We start from the raw sequence: 15,288 nt of genomic DNA on the forward strand, positions 1-15,288 counted from the left end.
TATCAGTATAAAATTAGCTTAATACCATAGACTTTAATTTAAACTCAAAGGGAAATTCAGGAAGGAAAATAGAAGCAGCCCAAATCTGTATGTGTCCCATCTCTTACTCCATTCATTATCAAAGCACATTGTTGTGATGCTCAAAACAATGAACCATAGCAGGAAACACCAGTCCTGCTTCACATCTCCTACCAGCATCAATCACCAGCGACTCCACTGAAGGTAATAACCCTGGTTTGTATCAGTGTAAATAAGTGGACAATTATATCAGATGACTGCTTTAGACCTGCCAAACTGAACTCCTAGGAGAGTTCATCAGACAAGAGCAGAGCAACTCTGTAGTTGTAATTCGTGCCAATTGACTTGTGGGATTAGGCATTTATCTGGGTAATGAGAACAGCCTCAATTACATGAGTCCAAAGTTCACACCATCTGCAGGGGATTGAAATACTCCTGTCCTGCAGACACTCCTGGACAGGGCATTAGGAAGGTGCTTCTCTGAGGGAGATGTTATCCTGTACTTGTCCTCGAGGGGCTTTTCCGCACCTTCCCTGCTGCTGCTGGAGTGTGGCTGATGACGTAGAAGAGCTAAAGGCAAAACCTCACTGTCCTACATTCACACTATATTCACTTGGCAATAATTATTATGATTCCCCTTTTAGTAATTTAATTCTCATTTGACACAATGAAGGTTAGCTGATTTGAGAGATCATTCTGGAAGGAAGATGAAGCTTCTGCACGCCAATTCTTCCCCAAACTCTGTCCTTATCAATTACCTTTTCTCTCATCCCAAGGGAGATTTCCTAACCCAAGCACACCTGCAGAGTCCCTTTAATTTATTTCTGCAGTGGAAGGCGTAGGGTTGAAACCCTTTACCTTTGCTTTACAGTGATAACCGGTTCCCTTGAGGCAGCTTTTGATTTGAGGGGCACAGGAAACTCAGTGCATTGTGACTAATGGAAAAGGTGGTCAGCCTCAAACCAGCTCTGCCATACAAGGTTTTTTGCAACTCCTTGTCCTGCTCAATTTTCCTTAGTACCACCCTGGCAACAATCCCAGGCCAGGAGCAGCTTCCTCACCTGCCTGGGAGGAAGGGAAGGGGACAGGTCCTTGAAGGAGCAATCAGACAAGAAAAGAGAAGAAAACCTGTGCAGCCCTAGAAACGTCTTTGTGAAAGGGAAAAGCCCCATTCTCCAGTACACATAGCTTGTTAAGAGAGTGCTGGTTTAAATGCTTTCTTCTGTTCACTCCACTTAGGAGATCTGTGCCAACATTTGCTTTAATTTTATTAATATTGGAGTAATTAATTATTAATAGAAACATGTGCATTAATTTTTAATATTATATGAATATTGATATTACAGATATGCTATAGAATAATGACGATATCCCACCACACTGTAGGAGTTCCCACGTTTGTTACCAGATTTTGGGTTAGCAGACAGCCATTTCAGGAAAGGACACCATCACATATAATGAGCTGCTGCCTTAATTTGATTACATGCTCATTAGGAAAGGTGAAGCAAGGTGTTTCAGGTTTGTGGGTGCACAGCTGCTTGAGCAAGCATTCACTTGTAAGCCTGGGAGGAAAGCTCTGCTGCTGAGCAGGATAAAATCCAGATGAAGCTCAGTTTTATCTGCATTCCCCTGCCCACAATTCTCCCTCAAGGAAATGTTGTCACTAGGAAAAAAAAAAATGTTATAAAGCCTTTGAATCAGGGGGCAGCACAAAATAAATTCTCCTGGCTGTGTGGCAAGTGAAGCTCCAATCTCTGTAAGTGCTTACCCAGGAGACTGGTCACCCTAACCACAACCCTGGTTTTATAAGAGTAGTTGAAGTGAAGCTAGGTAATACAAGGCTGAAATTATCTATCTTGGTGGTTGAGAAGGCAGTATGGACAACACTTACTGGTATGGAGCACTCTTAAGGTAAGAAACAAGCTAGCATTGGTTTATTTTCTTGTGGATGGGTTAAAAACACTAGTCTTGTTACCCTGAAGCTCTGGTGTGTTGGAAGTTCTTATAGCGCAGCTTGTCAAAGGAACTTTACTAAGTTGCTTCATCAGTGTAATGCACCATAATGATGTATGAGAACAGCAAGTATGACCACAGACTGAGGTCCTTGCTAATGCTTCCCTGCCCTAGTAGCTCTCTGATTTGTTATTACTGCACAGATGGATGTTCAAAAGAAACAGAAGGTGCTAAGAATCCCTTGATTTAAACAAGATGTCTCAGGAATTTGATCTTGACAATGTGTAACATGTTTTCCAGAAGGAATTAGAAAATTGCAGGAAAGAAAAAGACTGCAAATACAAGAGGATTTTGATAACAGCAAAATCAATGTGCCTTTTTCTACTCCATAGATATGAAATGCCAAACCAGCAGGGGTACAGCTGTTAGAATAATCAATAATTCTGAGCACAGGAATAGAAACAAGTTTAACACACACCAAACATAGAGTAAATCACTTATTTTTCAAGGAGAGTCTTGAGTGTGGGCACATCTACCTCAGTGCAGCAGAATGCATCTCAGTGATTTAGCAGGGCACGTTCCCCTGTATCGTCCAGCTGCCTTAGAGGATGGTTGTAACCTTTGGGTCACTGCCTGGCCATCAGGGCTGGGAAAGGCTGAATATGGAGGGCTGAAGCTGAGTAAGCCTGGTGCACTGCAGGGAGAGTGGATGGCAGCATGTTTCACAGCAGGGATTACGGTGCAAGGTAACAGCAAAGTGTGCAGGAAAGGGGGAATGAGTAATATAAATACGTCCCTGGCAGGGGTTTCCCAAAGGTCTGAGTGTAAATGGCTTAGTATGGAGGGGAGCTTTAATGCATGCACAATATAAAACTGACAGTTTTCTCTGCAAACCCCAGTTTGCCTGGTGAAGTGGGTTCATGTTAATTGTGCGCCAGGAGTGCCCAGTGTGTCCCTTCCCTTGCTGGGAATCCCATCCAGACCTCCCGAACCCCGGCACCTTGCCTCCATCACAGCAGCGCAACACGTGGAAGGGATTAAATCTGGGTTTAAATGTAATGCAGCTTTGTAAATCCCAAGGCTGTAACACAGTTCAGAAGCAGACTGAAAATATGGCCTGGTTCCAGCCAAGTGAGCAGTGCTGAGCCTTCTTATTTGCTTTTGCTCTTGTACATGTGAGTGCACTCATATCATTCCATGCAGATGTTTGCGGGCTCTTCCAGCACAAATAGGCAGCTGCACCTCTTGCTGTGAAGAGCTGACAAACCAGCAAAGCTGCTGTTACTTTCATGGGGTGCAAAGCTGGGCCCACTCTTTACTTAGTCCTCTAGGCTACACTGGAACACAGGCAGCAGAGCACATTTCTAATGCTTTCATGGAACCTGCTGGCAATGACAGCTCGGGGAGAGGCACTGGCAGGGCAGCTGCGAACATGCTCACCTTTCCCAAAGGCTTCACTACATCCTGTCAAATCAGTAAGGTTTTAATCCCCCTCCCCAATTTCTTCTCTCACATGGGTGAAGCTTTGACAAGAAGGTTTCCCACCCTTTCAGCTTCAATGGCAAAATTTCCTGACTGTGATGGTGTCATAATTTAAACTCCCTCCCCACCCTGGTTTCATTAAACTCCCCCAAGTCACTAACAAACCTCCTGCACATTGCAACAGAGCCTTCAACTGTTCGGATTTGGTTTATATCAGCACTTATGCTCAGATATTGCACAAATGGGGAGTAAGAATAAGTCAGTCTGGCTGAGAGTTTAGGATCTTTCAGGTTAGGAAAACTAGCATTGGGAGCTTCATCCCCACCAGCAGCACTGTGGGCAGGTCCTGCAGAGCCTGGCTTCTGCAGCATCCTTCATCACCTTGCTGGAAAGCACTTTGGTGATGCTCAGCCTGAATGCGTCCTTCTTTGCCTTCACACCATGGCTCCAAGCTTTACCTCTGCCTGTGATTCTGCTGGCTCCTTGGCTCGGCTGCCCATGCTCTCCCCCTTTTAGTCACACTGCAGCTTGGCTGAACATATTGCACGTTCATCCGCCTTCCTCCACACCCAGATGTCTCCTGAGGCTCTCCCAAAGCTCACTCCTCAGGGCAGCTCAGCCCCGCAAGCAAACAGAGCTGGTCCCTCTGCCTGGGGTCACTGCAGCCCCATGGCTCCCAGGGGAGCACCCCCTTTCCCTCTCCTCCCTTGCCCTTGGCACAGCACACTGGGGAGCCTGATGTGTGGTGTGAGCATGCAAGGCCTAATGAGGGAGGAAAAGGAAAAAGCCCGGTTGATTTACTCGACTATCAAGCTACTCAACTGTTTCCTTTCCATCACCCTCCTGCAGATTGAGTGGTTCGATGGAGTGAGGTAATATTCCACTAAATCATTCCTCTTTCTCTCACTGTCAGAAAGCACCCAGACTTCATCCCTTCCTTCTGAACCTTCCTGTGTTTCCCTCTGTGGATGTTTTTAATGAGAAAGCCATTTTAGCTCTACCTCTGCCACAATTCCTGAGAGAAGCAAGCGCTGGTGTTCACAAGGTATGATAAAACGTGTGTTGTAAAACAGTTAGCAAAAGGAAGGAGTGAATCACCGTGCGACAGAGAGGGCTCCGGTGCTGCTCTCTGGTGTTTCTGGTTTATTCTTCTCTCGTGTGCTCGGGCTGAGCCCCAGACCCGGCGCAGGGATGGCACTGGGCAGGCAGCCGGCTCCGGGGAGGTGTGCCGTGGGCAGGCGCGCAGGCTCACACTGCACGTCTCACAGATGGGGGATCCATTTTTTTTCCCTGGGTGATTTGTTCCAATGGTTAATCATCCTCACACAAACACAGGATTATTTTGGTTTTAATGACACACCAGTAAATAACACTCAGAACCTTTAGGATGGGCTTTCTCTTCACCAGGTGATCTCTTGACTTCTGTCTCCTCAATTGGCACTGTGATGACTGCCTAAAATTGGGACTTCACAGCTTCCCTGTGCCCTTGCAAGACTAGCTTTGAACTTGAAAGCCTCCTACACGAAGTGCTTTGCGCTATCAACCTGGTCACGGTCGATGTGAAAAATGTGGCACTGAAGAAAGTGGCTTTCCAATAAATACATCCACAGTACAACCATGCATGACTCGAGATCAAAGACAGAGTGCAAGCACTGAGGTCATTAAACATGAATAGAAATACAGAAATGCAACAGCTTGCATTAAAGGCTTAGCTTGACTTTAAAGTTAAGTGATGAAAGCTTATGTAGTCAGCGATTGTTCACCCGTGATAATGCTCTGCTCTTGCCATCAGTAGTTCTGTGCTTTACAAAGGTGAGTAAGAATAATTAATCATTTTTCAGACAAAGTACCGAGGTGTGGGGCAGGTAATGCCTTTTACCAAGTGAAAATAGGCTTAAATATGCTCAGCATCCTCAGCTCTAGGGAAAATCAGAGCACCACAGACATGAGGTCTGTTGGAAAATCAGCTCTTGGTCACTGCTCCTACTGCCAGCGGATGAGTGAGGATTTACCCCATACAAGGTCCTTCATGAATGACACAGCATCAGAGGTCACCAGCATAAAAACAGGCTTGGGGTAAGGTTTCCGCTGGCACAGCCCCAGCCCAGCACAACTCTGCACCAGTTTTTAGAGACAATTTCACTGACAAATTTTCTCTCCATCTCGTGGAGATGTCACAATATTCTGAAGCTTAAGAACATGATAGCATGGGAGATGATTCCTGGTCCGTATCGCCACAGAGTTAATTGTAGCCTGTGCAGTGTTTTGAGCAGCCATAAAGGAAGCTGTGCTAAATAGAGGATTTTAAGGGACTTCTATTGGAAAACAGCCCTCCTGCCATGCTTCTAATAATTTTTTGATTTGCAGCATAACTATCTAATCAGCTTGCTGGGGTATTCTGATACTGCACAGAATCATCTAATCTGAAGCCTAAGTTGATGAAGTGATACTTAGCATCACATTCTGCCAATGTGTCTTCCTCTGTCCAGAGCCTCTTCTTCTGTCAGGGTGGTTTGTGGCAATCCTGAGCAAGTGCAGATGCTAGAAAGGAGCAAAGTGACTGCTTTACCCTGTGGGGTGAGTGGCAGAGGTCCAGCCAAACTCCACACATCCTCTGCTGGGAAGGGAGGGAAAATGCCAGCTTTGCTCTCCTCTGAGCTCAGCACAACATGCCCCAGGGCAGAACCACAGCATATGGCAGAGCAGCCTTCTGGAGGTGTAGCTGTATCACAACCGGGTAGAGCCCAAGGAAAGAACTGTTGCTATCAGACTAAACCAAATTCCTGCCCTTTTCCTCAAGGCTACAGGGCAACACCATTCTGGGAGGCAGTTTTGTCTCCGTGGTGCATACCTGGTAATGGAAAAGCAAATGCTAACAGGTTTTGGGCTACGCATCCCCCTGCTCATCTTCCACCTCTAGCACGACCACCGAATGAGACCTTTACTAGATAATGTAATTTGGCTGGGGCCAAATATTTCAGCCCTTTCCTAACAAACTCCTTCTAAATGTAACAGTATAGCTTGAAGCACTCCACAGTATTCCGAGCATTGAGTGTTGCATATCAGATTACCACAGGCACTACCCAGTGTGATCTTTCAAGCGGACCTGACATTTAAGTTTAGGCTAAAAACCTCCACTGACTTAAAGATTTTGACTGGGAATGTTTGCAAGGAATGTGTTAAATACCTGGTGAGTGAGGGAAGATGCTAGCAGCAACCAAGATTTTTCCAGAGCAGCTCTCAGTGCAACTGCAATTCTTCACCACAGATATGCAAAAGCAAGCACACTGTGACCTCTGAGCTAGACCACAGAGAATCTCTGGGGGAGATATCTTGGTATTTCCTGTGATACTCTGCACTCATGTTGTCCAGAATATGGAGAACTAACATACAGCTGGCTGGAGGGCTATAGAGAACACTCAGTCTATATTCTGGTCAAGCACAGGTAGATGGAAGAGCTGGGAGATCCCTGCTGCCATGCAGCTCACCAAACCCTCCAAGTACTTTGAGTTTTGGTCAGTGGGGATGAGGAGAGGGATTCAGACCATGGGAGTTTTTTGCAAGCGAGATCAGCACTTGCATAAGCTGCAATAGCTTCCCACATGGATGTGGGAGGTAATTATTAAGACCCAGCTCCCACTGAGTCTCAGCCGTTAGCACTTCTGAGACCAGCAGCACTCTGGTTTCGATGGGGAGCTGGGGGTACAGAGGCGTATAGCTGTACCTTGGAGGTCCCAACAGCATCAGCAATGGCTCCTTGTGCTCAGCCCATTCTCACTAATATTATTCCTCTATTTGTTATCCAGAGCAGGTTTTCATCCTCTCCAGTACTCTTCCCTGATCTTGGCCAAAACATTTAATCTCTGTGACCCACTTTCCCCACATGCAGACTAAAGTACGCTTTTAGAACATGTTAATGCTCTGCTTTGGAAATGCTATTTTTCTTTTTTTTTTTCTTTTTTTTTTTTTTTTTTTTAATTTTTCTTATCTCTGCTCAGGTTTCAGAGGAATATTTATCCTCTGGTGCCTCTCCAGCCCCTTCTGGTTTTCCATACTTTCTTGGTGTACTCTCAGCCAGCAGGACAGACTTGCAAACTGGTGTTTGTTGGTGTGCTGGCACCAAGCACCGTTTCATTTTCTGCCATGTGTCTGTCCCTTAATATTCAGTTTCACATTTTCTGGAATGAAGCCCTATTGTTCAACACCCATCTAAACCCTGAATTAAAGCTACTGGAGTTCCTTCTCTTTTTGTACAGAATGGCCAGGATCATAATCTGCCTGATATTACAAGTACCTAAATATAAAATTAACTTCAAACAGAGCTGATTTTGCCCTCAGTATATCAGAAGTCCTGACACAGCCCTGGAAGCTACATGCAAACAAAAGGCATTGCATAAAGGTACTCTTCTGGAACTTTTTTGTGTCCTTTTGTTATAGTAAGGCTGAGTCTAGTTGCCACTGATGGGTTACAGCAAAGCATCTGTTATCTTCAAGGGCTAAGAACTGGACTTGCCCATCTCATGAGGGCATCACTGAGATGGGGGATGCCTATGCACAGAGATTAGCATTTAATACAGCGTCACAGATTGATAAACTGAATCTAAATAAAACCATCAGGTCACCCAAAGCTGATTTTTCATTCCCCCACATACAGGATTGACTATACAACTTGTGCTTAATTCTTCTAGAAGTGAAAAATCTGGTCCTTGCAGCTTTTAAGGAGGTTTTAAAAATAACTATTCTCCCATCTCTGTGGTTTAAATAGAATCACAACCGTACTACTTATAGCCTGGAAGAGAGAGAAGATGCTAAAATATCAGGCATTTTTAATAGAGTATGAGAAAGAAAACATTCGGTTGGGTACCAGCAGGATTAGCAGAAGGCAAGATCTGAGTTAGAGATCACAGCCTTAGGCCCCTACTTAAGCAGCTTCTTAAGCTTTAAGAAAATATGATACTGCAAAAGTTGGAACCCTGCCATAAAGACCTAACAGTAAAACAGGCATGTAAGGTATAACTGGAACACAATTCCCAGCAATAGCATCGTGGCTTTGCCCCTAAGTCTTTGTAACACAATTCTACCCCAGTACTCTTTAAGATTCACTAAGCTATCATCTGATATTCCAGGATGGAAATATAATTAGCACTAATAACCAACTTCTGCTGTGATCTGAAGCTCTTGACAGCTTTCCTTCTGTACCCAGATGCATTTTCCAACAGCTTTGGAACTGATCATTAAGTCTCACTTTGTTTTCAAGATACCCCATCCATTTCTTAACCCAGATCTGGCAGTATCAGTACAGACCCACCTTCCTCCTGCCTACCTTCTCTGCAGCTATACTGAAAGTTCAAACTGCAAACTTTTTAAGCACTTTTAGAAACATTGCCTCTCTGGTGTTCAAATCTGAGTTAGGGGTGGAAAGCAAGACATAAAACCAAACCAGAAGCCCCACCTCACTCAAGTCCTTGCCTAAATCTAAAGCCGCCATAGCCCTTTTCTGATCTGTTACACACACCTCTTCTGTGCTCGTTTCACAGTCAGGACAACTATTTCTCAGGTCGTGTCTAACAACTTCGGACTACTCCCTACAGATACAGTCTTAGCACAGAATTCCTCATGGAAATTGAGCTTCCCTCTGTCATTTGTGTGCAATTTGCTCCAGCACTGTGATGATCAGTGTTTGTTAAATGCCATATCAGAACGAAAGCACGTCAGGGACAGCTTTCTCTGAGATGGCTATAAAGTCGTGTCAGGATCCCGCCATCAGGCCGACAGCTGAAATACTGTCAAAGAAGTTGCAGAACAATAGAGCAGGTTAAAACGCCATGCTTAATAAATGTAAATTACCCATTAAGAATATAGTTTACAAATGAGTACTGTATTAACCAAGCCACCGTGTCAAAAAACTGCTTTGCCAACTAAAATTAGCAACCCACAATTACACACTCTATCATTAACAGAGGAGAGATTAGCTAAACCAGAAATCTGGTTTCAGGAGACAAAGAATTGTGCTATTTAAACCTGTTGCCCATCATGAACTTAAGTCTTCTTAAAAATAGCTTTAGTCACTTTTATTGGTATAAACACCTAAATTGAGATCTAACAGCAAATAAGGATTGTGCTTGTCCATAATAACCTCAGCTGCAAAATCTACTCAGACACAAGACATACAACCTTCCACATACACAAGTTATTTGCCAGCAAAGCAGAATGCTGCCATTCTGAAACAATTACATACAGTAAAGGTTTTCAATATTTTATTAAAGAAAACAGTCAAAATGTACAAGTATTACCCAGGTTTGTAGATAACTTCCTATAAAGGCAGTAAAATATGAATTTCAATCTAGGTTTTAAAAACTGCTATAGTTGCTTATTTTTAAAGTTGGTATTTTAAAATCACATTTCACAAATCGTTCTGAAATCTTACCAAATGAATAGTGCAACAAGAAAATCGAAATTAGTTCTACACTGTTTGCATGTCAAGCAAAAGTTATAAGTAACTGCTTCAAATACTCAAACCATTGGAGAATGAATGAACCCAACAGCTCCCACCAAAAACTAACTTCTGACCACATTAGGAATGTCCTTTTCTTGTTCTTCGCTTAAGATCAAATAATAAGAGAACAACACCTCTTGAGGTCATCAAAAATAACTTTAGTAGAAAATTGTCTTGGCCCTTATCAAATATTACATGAGTAAAATTGTTAAGCCTTTATCAAAACAGACAGGAATAGGGAAACAGAAAAACATGTCATGGCCTTAATCCGTATCTGTTGGAATTATGTCTAGAAAGGTTAGAAGCAAGACCAGAAACCTGGAGCCCTGTTTTTGTTTTTAAAAACCACACAATCACAAAGAAAACCAGCTTCTTACTGCCTAAGGTTTGGGGGTGTTCTGCTCAAGTACCTGTCCCATAGATGGCAACCTGTTATGTTCTGAAGAGAGCATAAGCAAAATATAGAAAAATAAATAAAACAGCTTCTTACAGCCTAAGGTTTGGGTGCTGGGTGGTGGTACAGTATGTCCCCCACAGGTCACACTCTCTTGAAATCATATGCAGAAATATGGAAAATTATATCCACCTTTCTTTTTTTTTTTTTTTTTAGAAAGAGAAAAGCCCCCCTACATCCCAAAGCTCTTGAGATCACAAAGGATGGTGCCCTGGGTGCTCTGGATGCTTTGGCAGCACGGGAAGTGGGCTCGGAGACAGACCCTGAGCTCCTTGTTGAAGATGAAGCAGAGGATGGGGTTGACCCCTGCCTGGGCAAACGTCATCCAGACAGAGGTGGTCAGGTAGACCTGGGGGATGGAGCTGGCCTTAATGAAAACCCGCAGGTAGCAGGCCACAATGTAGGGGGACCAGAGGAGCAGGAAGAGCAAAGTGATCATGTAGAACATCTTACAGAGCCTTTTCTCCATCTTAAACTCCTCCAGCACCAGCAGCCTCTTGATCTGGCTGTGGGTGGCCTGCCTTATACCCACAAGGGTGGGTGGCGTGGGCCCCCTGCCAAAGCCAGCCGTCCAGTTCGCAGCTGCTTGGCCAGTGGCTCCCGGCCCATGGAAGGTCCAGTTCTGGCTGATGGCTGGTACCAGCTGGGCTGGCTTCATCTTGCGGTGGCCATGGATGAAGAAGAGCAGCTTGATGTAGACCAGGTGGGTGGCAGCGATGACAGCTGCCAGCATGAGCATGAAGCCCAGCGTGTCGTTGGCCTTGACGTAGCGGTGCTCGAAGATGCACTGCTCCTCCTCCCGGATGAACTTGTAGGTCCCCACGTCAAAGACAGGGGGGAAGGCCATGGCCATGGAAAGGGTCCACACCATGCACACCACAGCCAGGCAGGTCCAGCCCGTCATGCGCTTGGCGTAGAAGCGGTGGTGGGCAATGGCCATGTAGCGTGTGACCCCCACGCAGAAGAGCAGGAAGGCGGCGTGGAAGCAGAAGAGCACAGCCAGGAAGGCCAGCACCTTGCAGCTGAGGGGTCCGTGGGGCCAGGCGGCCCCGCTGCGCACCGACAGCATGACGAAAGGGAAGCAGGCCAGGGAGCGGAGCCCGTCAGCCAGGCAGAGGTCCAGCAGCAGGTAGTAGGGAGCGCGGTGCAGGTGCCGGTCCTTGAGGATGAGCCAGGCGAAAAGCACGTTGCCCGCCAGGCTCACGCAGAGGATCAAGCCCAGGGTGGCCAGCTTCAGCCCGGAGGCGCTCAGCAGGCCGCCGGCGCTGGGCAGGTGCGGGCTGCTGCTGCTGCCCAGCTCGCTGCTGTTCGCCATCGGGTCCTTCCTCCTCTTCCTCCTCCTCCTCCTCCTCCTCCTCCTCGGCGGCGCCGCGCAGGCAGGGCCGGGGTCTCAGCGCCGCGGCAGCGCGCCGGGGCCGAGGGCCGCGCCGCCCGGCGCCCCCATGCCCGCCACCACCGGGCTCCCCCCGCCGCCAACGCCGCCGCCGCCGCCCCGGCGACGCGGGGCGCTCCCGCCGCGCTCCCCGCGGGCCATGCGGATCCCCTGCGCTAGGGCCGCGCCCGCCGCCACCGCCGCCCCATGGGGATGGGGGATGCGCGGGGAGGGGGGGGGCACGCGCGAGGCGCGGAGCGGCGCGGAGCCACCCACCCCCTTACCGCCGGCGAGCTGCTCCTCCGCGCCGGGCGAGGGGTCTGCCGAGCCTGCGCACAGCGGCGGCGGCTCTGCCCAGCTCCCGCCGAGGACAATGGGGTAAATCCCCCTCTCTCCCTCCCTCCTTCTTCTCTGTCCTTCCTTCTCCTCCTCCCCTCCGCCCTGCCTCCGCCCCCCGCGCAGCCCGGCCCCTGCGGAGCGCGGGGCTGAGTCAGGCGCGCAGCGGCGCGGAGCGGCGCGGAGGTCCCGGTGCCGCAGCGGGGCTGGGAGCGGAGCCGCCCGCAGCCCTGGTCCCCGCCCGTGTCCCCCGGGGCTCGGAGGCAGCGGGGGAAGCGCGGGGTGTCCGGCTGTGCGCTCGGAGAGGCAAAGCCAGTGGAGAGCTGATGGAGACGATGTGTGGCTGACACAGGGCTGTTTATGCCCAAATATGCGCGAATTGATACCTACCGCGTGTGTGTATGGACCCGATACACCCATTCATTAGTGATACGCCTGTATCACACTCACCAGTGTGATTTTGTTAGGCTTGCCTGTACTAAATAACCATTTAACTTTCTCTCTCTGCACGCAGGGGACACAAGTCCAGTAGCGCCTGTTGCAGCCGAGCATCTGTGCATGCTGTCCCTTGCTGGGCAAGGAGGTTTGCAGGGGAAGGGGGTTTACAGCCAGCATGTGTGGCAAATGTTTCGATGCTACAGCAAGGAAAAGCCGCTCCTGCAAGTCAGGAGCCTGATGTTTTGTGCCAGTTTGTGTTCCTGAGAAGGCAGAATGGGAGGGGATGTGGCTAAATGCCTCTAACCCACATGGATGCTTCCTGTGTTATTGTGTGTTGCAGAGGTTTACCAGCTCCCAGGCTTAGTGACATGGGGCCTGGCAAGTTTTTGGGAAATGGAGTTCTTAAGACCTTTGGCCTGACAGCGTAGAGCTTCACCTGTACTGTTGGTTCAGGTTTATAACGGGCAGTTTAATTAATTTAGGCCAGTGAGATGCACATCCTTGTCCTCTCTCTCTCTCTTCCCCATCCTTGGTAAGTACGGCAAGGCCTCTCTGTGTGCCTTGTAAAGCAGGCACGAATACGCAGCCCTGGGCTCGCTGGAATGTTAATGCAATTATCTCACTGTTACTGATTTTCCTTCATGGCTTCTTGTGAAGGACACGTCTGAAATCCTTTTTGAGCATTCTATTAAAAGCCATCAGTAAATTCAGCGTTATTCCAGAAATGATGGCAATTAAAGTGTCTGCATCAGTCCCAGAAGCGGATGCTCATGGAGCGGCTTTTTAGCAGCTCTTTCTGGCTGGTTTCAGAAATCTTGTGGCATGTGCCAGGGGCCAGGCGCCGACCTCAGTTGTGCCACCAGACATCCAGAGCAGCTCTGCTGAGCTGCTGGCATTTAAACAGTCATGGAACCAAACCGAGACTTTGCCCCAAATGTGTTGAGGGCAGTCTGTATTACATGCAGGATTTCATTTGTCTGTGGATCTAGTTTGTATCTGTTACTTATTGCTAATGTTAGGAGAGCAAAGAAATCCTAAGGGGAGGAGGGGGAAAGTGGCAGATAATTGAGTCTGCTTTTTGCATCCTACCGGTACATCTGAGCTGTTTTCAGTTGTTAGGTTTCTCATTTGCACTGAAGTTTTCCTATGACAGAGAATTGCCCACGGGTTGCTCAGTGCTTTGTGCAATTTTCAAAGCATTTCTCACATTCATGACACGGCTTAAGCGCCGGGTGCACCGTGTCCCCTGGGCAGCCACGGCACCAGCATCAGGAGCAGTGGCTTTCTGAAGGAGCCGGAGACACCACATACCTTGCTTGCCACCAGTGCAACACAGTACTGTGTTAACAGGCTCTCCTATGGCTGGGTGCCTGCAGCCAAAGTACTTTGCCAAGCATGAGTACAAGGATTGGTTGTCCTTAGGGGAATGTGGCTTTTCAGAGGAGCAGAGGAGACCTCATGGCCTGTGTAAGCTCTGTGATCTCTGCCATCAAGTGAGCAAAAGGGAACAACACACCTGCTTCCCTCCTCCATGCCTGCGGGTAGGGCTTCTCCTCTCCCTGAATGCTTGCCAGCGCAGCTGAGCTGGCTCAGGAGCTGCTGTAATTCACTGCTAACTTGCCAGGCCAGCAGCAAATTGCTAGCTCATCTTTCTCCCACCTGTAGCAAGAGGAGAGGATGGTGTTTCATCCATCTTCCCAGGCCTGCTCTCCTGATGGGACTGCTATATAGCGCTATAGGAGGTGTGAGGAATTTGAGGGCAGCTTCCTAGTGGAGCTGGCTGAGAGGTGTGACACTAAAGGAACAGCCAAAAGGAATGGGGAAAATAAGGGGGTTAACAGTCTTCATAGGAGCAGGCTCTTCACTTGCCAGCTGCCCCCACGCAGGCATGCCTGCATCTTGGCGTGCTTCACTGGCATCTTTGCATCAGACCCGTTGGGTTCAAACAAGTTTCTCACCCAGGCTTAGTCTCAGTTTGGACATCAGCACAGTGCCACATTTACCGTATTTGACTACAAAATGAGATACAGAGTATTTTGTAACCCCTCTGCTGTTTCAGAGCTGCTTGAGGAGCTCTTCCAGCCCACAGGGACTGCAGTGCCTGGGGAGGTGTCCACTGCTAAGAGCCAAGAGGAGCAGCAGGGACTGCCCTGTCTGCCCTGACATCCCCCTCATCTCTGGTGCTGCTCCATGGTGCACAGCCGGACAAAGGCAGTTCCATTGCAGCAGTCATGGGGAACAGGTAATTTCCAGAGACTGTAATGAGCATGTTAAGTTATTTTCCTTTCTCACCTCAATCACTTTCATAAAATGTGTTAAACAAAGAGCTGTTCTTTGCTTACAAAATGGTGCTGCACAAACTACATGGATTCCTCTGACCTTTCAGTGTGCTTTACTTGAATTGGCTGCCTCTTCATGTTCTCTGCTCACTGCCTTGAATGGGAGAGACAGTTGAAATACAGACTCTTACAGCAAATACTGTGGCATATTGCCTTCTTTCCACCGGTCACAGGTATTCTTCCTAAAGGCTTAGCTATTTATTATTGATGATGTTACTGGTGTTCTTGTGTCTGGGGGCTCTGTATAATGTTTCTGGAAAGAGAAGTGTCCTGTACCCATGGTACTACTGTAGTAGAAATCAGCGTTATCTCTGATGTGACATAGGGAAGAAGTAGGAAATGTCTGGACATGCCTGAAGGACAAAGAGCCCCTCGGTGGCCTGAGACACCATGGGGAAGC

At 47.7% G+C, this 15,288-nt stretch overlaps 1 protein-coding gene and 1 long non-coding RNA gene across 2 annotated transcripts; one reads left to right on the forward strand and one right to left on the reverse strand.

The window, feature by feature from the left end:
- The first annotated feature begins 1,660 nt into the window (after positions 1–1,660).
- LOC136018512 (uncharacterized) lies at positions 1,661–5,080 on the forward strand. Its single transcript, XR_010614457.1, has 3 exons — positions 1,661–1,929; positions 4,367–4,498; positions 4,861–5,080. It is a non-coding gene; the product is annotated as an uncharacterized LOC136018512 (long non-coding RNA).
- Positions 5,081–9,509: 4,429 nt separating this feature from the next.
- Positions 9,510–11,752, reverse strand: GPR27 (G protein-coupled receptor 27). Its single transcript, XM_065687201.1, has one exon. It carries the CDS (start codon positions 11,716–11,718, stop codon positions 10,576–10,578), a length of 1,143 nt encoding a protein of 380 aa, XP_065543273.1. The 5' UTR covers positions 11,719–11,752; the 3' UTR covers positions 9,510–10,575.
- Positions 11,753–15,288: the final 3,536 nt, after the last annotated feature.

The sequence above is a fragment of the Lathamus discolor genome, chromosome 7 (assembly GCF_037157495.1).
Source record: "Lathamus discolor isolate bLatDis1 chromosome 7, bLatDis1.hap1, whole genome shotgun sequence".
In the NCBI taxonomy this organism is placed as follows: Eukaryota; Metazoa; Chordata; class Aves; order Psittaciformes; family Psittacidae; genus Lathamus; species Lathamus discolor.